Source organism: Meles meles, chromosome 1 (assembly GCF_922984935.1).
Source record: "Meles meles chromosome 1, mMelMel3.1 paternal haplotype, whole genome shotgun sequence".
Taxonomy (NCBI): domain Eukaryota; kingdom Metazoa; phylum Chordata; class Mammalia; order Carnivora; family Mustelidae; genus Meles; species Meles meles.
The window spans coordinates 22,598,989-22,602,700 of NC_060066.1; the positions used below are offsets into that span (position 1 = coordinate 22,598,989).

General features: G+C 47.2%; 1 protein-coding gene across 1 annotated transcript; it reads right to left on the bottom strand.

Annotated features, from left to right (window-relative positions):
* Nucleotides 1-616: 616 nt before the first annotated feature.
* AARD (alanine and arginine rich domain containing protein) lies at nt 617-3,424 on the bottom strand. Its single transcript, XM_046000935.1, has 2 exons — nt 3,065-3,424; nt 617-760 (listed from the first exon to the last, which is right to left on the bottom strand). The coding sequence occupies exons 1-2, from the start codon at nt 3,422-3,424 to the stop codon at nt 617-619; spliced, it is 504 nt and encodes a 167-aa protein (XP_045856891.1).
* Nucleotides 3,425-3,712: the final 288 nt, after the last annotated feature.

Genomic DNA, 3,712 nt, shown 5'->3' on the forward strand with positions numbered 1-3,712 from the left:
ATCAGCTTCCAAGCCCCTCATCGCAAGGCTTCTACCAATCTCAAGGCTTCTACCAATAGGGAATACTCATCCACTCCCTTAGTTCTACTTCAAAAATTTGTAGAACAAGCTGATCATTCTGTCTTGATCTGCGAGACTATATCTAAGGGAGGCAGGGCATCCCTATTGGAAGACTCTTCCCTAAGGGTATGGTTAGAGTCTAGGTAGAAGTAATTCCCAAATAAAAACGGGGGAAAGACTGAAAGCTAACTGGACAGACAAACCAAGAATAATCAAATAAAATAAAAACATGCACAGATTCTAAAAGTTCAGGTAATGCCAGCAAATTGAAGTAGCACAAGATAGAAGGCTAAAAACCAGCCGTAGGCCTTCTTCATTGCATTTTTTTACTTGAATTTCCCAGCCAAAACTATGACTATATAACTTTAAAACTTGATAATACACCATTTTCTCTCTCCCTTCTCTTAAATGCTTTCTGTCACTTCCCAAAGGCATCTAAGTTTTTGGCCTAGGAACTGCCCCTAAAATCTTAGAGCATCCATAATGTTACTATCAGAATTGTTTTTGGAGTTGTCTGTGTTGTTTTTAGGGTTCAGATCTTCAAGTGTGCACTTCCTTATTCCAGATTCCCAACGTTATCTTCAGAGCTTTGAGATTCGGATGCAATTTCCAGTTCATACTCCTTTTTCAGTCGCTGCATTTTCTTGTTTAAATCCAGTAAAGTTCTGGCCAGCTGGTGGTTTTGGAAATGCATTTCCAGCTAAAAGTTAGAAAAAGAATAAGGATTTTTATTAGCCTGAGATAACAGATCAAATGAAACAGCTCTCTGCACAGGAAAAATAAGGACTTTGTGGTAAAGGAAAATAAGATATCAAAAAAGATGTATTTGTCATCTGATTCTCCATTTCTGACTGTTTGGCCTGGCCATAAAACTGACTTTCTATGAGACAAGGTAAAATCCAGATATACAAATTGCTTTTGAAATAGCCTTGAAATGAAAACAAAAATAGCTGATGCACAAAGCTGTCCACATGAGAAATTCCTGTGCGTGGAAGGCTGTTTTCAAGCGATGGCATGTGATCCTCAATGAAATCATTTATCTTTATGAGCTTTCTGAGCTACAGGAGAACTGCCCAGGGCCACCTGAGCTTTCAAGATCTGGGCCCATTTACTTGATTACTTGTCATTTCAAGTTTTTAGGATTTTAAATGGTCTCCCTGTCGAGCAAAAACACTTAATGACACCTTAGAGGCACATGTACAGTTATATGTACTTATATAATCTAACAATTTCACTCTAGAGTGAAATCTGTTATACAGCAAGGCTGATTTATACCCTCCTTCAGTGGGGGTTTATGAAGGTCTTCATGTATTAAAAAATAAATCTCTAGGGCAGTTTACCTAAAAGACTGCCCAACAAAGCTTAATGCAACATAATCTTTGTTATGCAGTTGAGAATAATTAAGTATTTGCAAATTTCTGCAATTAGGTCTTGTTTAATACATGAGGACCCTGTTCTCTGCCTAAAACCCTTCATCACCTCATCAACAGAAACCAGGCCAGGACGAACCAGGGTATTCTGTGAGTGAAAAAGCAAATACTAGTCCTCCCCTCCCCCAGTTTACACAGTAAAGGCATTGGATAAAATTCTCTTTCCATTTTCCTCTGCCACATTTGTCTTCATTCTTCAGCACCTGGAACCACCTTTCTGATAGTAAGAATTTGCAAAGAATAAAGCAAATGAACACAGAGCAAATGAAGAGTAACAACACAACCACCAATACAGAAAGCCCCTGGCCCAGGCCTCCAGGGAGCTTCAGTCCTCCAGTGTGGCAAAGGTTCTCTATGTCCTGCCCTGCTCTTCCAGCTTCCTTTCTTGGCACTGTCTCCACACCAGCCCCTACCACCAGCTGATCAATTGTTCTTTATGCACGTTTTACATACAATTTTTTATCCACATTTTACATACAATTTTAAGTATATGGAACTCCTGAAATTCACTCACCGACCCTAGAAATGGTTGCATCCTATTAAGATCAATCCTAACAACAAATAACAGCATAAATGACATAAATAGCAATGTTTCTAACTGAATGTGTTCATCATTGTCCCTTACACGACTACCCTAATGCACTATACATGGACACACATGTATGATTGTGTGAGGATTCCTACTGACAAGTCTGGTTAACAGCCTTTTATCAGAAACTGCTGCTTCTAGCTGTCATGGTGTTAAGGTAAAGAAAGCCTCCACGCTCTTCTGCCTCTTCCTCATGACCAGTCATACACCATGGTGAAAATGTTGACCAAGATGTTGACCATGGCCTATAGCCCAGGAACAGAGCATCAGTGTATGTGTGAAATTCCCTGGCTCCTTTCTGTAAAATCTTTTGATTTGTTGTTGTTGTTGTTGTTGTTACAGTCTTTAGGTAATTTTAATTATCCTCATAATAAAAGCCATTGAATAGTCCCTATGCTGTAGGTTCTTTATATAATATCTCATGCAATCCTTACAGCAATCCTATGAGGTTATTATCTCTATTTTAAATATGAGTAAACTGAAACCTAAGTTACGCATTACCATTCCCAAAGTCGTAGGGCCAGTAGGAATTAGAAGAGCACGTGTGTCTTAACACTGGAATTCGAACCTTTATCTGTTGGGAATTTTATTCTCCACCTGCTCCCCAGCCCCACAGGCAACTTTCTATATGGTAGAAAAATACAGAACAAGTTGGGGAGGGGTTGGTTACAGGGTCTTGGGTGTGTCACCAGTAGACTCCGCCCCGGGCAGGTGTCAGCACCCCGGCTCCTACGAGCCCCCTCCCTTCCCCGATGCCGCTGGGGAAGTAGGCGCGTCAGCACCCTGTCGGGACACGAGCTGGCGAACGGCCCCGGGACCGACGGCTGGTGCTCTGCTCACTCTCACTGCGCGCTCTCGTCTCTTCCTCTCCGGGAAAAGCTCCCCGCGGCCTCGAAAGTCCTCGAATGGCCCACGCGGCACTGGAGCCCCAGGACTGGAGGAGGGCGACGCTGTGCCCGAGACCCCGCCGCCGGCGCGCGCTCACCAACTCGGCACGCAGCCCCGCCAGGGCGGTCCCGACGTGAGCGGTGCCCGCCGGGGCCCACTGCTCCTCTGCCTCGGCCTCCGGCCCCGCCTCCGCCCGAGGGCTCCCGGAGCTCCCGCGCGGCACGATCCGTTGCCAGGCGCGCGCCTGCCGCCGCCTGAGGTCTTCCAGCCGCGGGCGGGCGGCGTGGGCCTCCTCCTGGCGGTTCATGCTCTTGCTGCCCCCGGGAGAGCCGCGCGCGGGACGGGGGTCTGGGGGCCACAGCCCGTCACTGCCTGGGACTCCGGGGGGCCCGGGGGCAGTTGCCTGTTCGCGGCGGTGGGAGTCCTCGGGCCCCATCTCGGAGACGCCGGCTCCCATTCCAGGCACGTATTGCTGACCGTTGCCTTCCAAGTGCGAGAGTTAGAACGGGTGAGGGAGGGCGGGGACGGGGGGAGCAGACAGAACCGGTGGGACCCCTGCCAAGTGGCACGCCGCTGGGGCCCAGCCTCTCGGAAGGCGCTCCCCTCCGCCCAGCCTCATCTCTGGCCTTCTTCCCATCTTTAGCAACAATCGAAGGAGGTGTCCCCCATGACTCCGAGAAGAGATTTGCCCTGGATCACTTTTCTTGCTCCTTGGAGTGTCTTCCTAAAAGGAAGACTTGTGTCT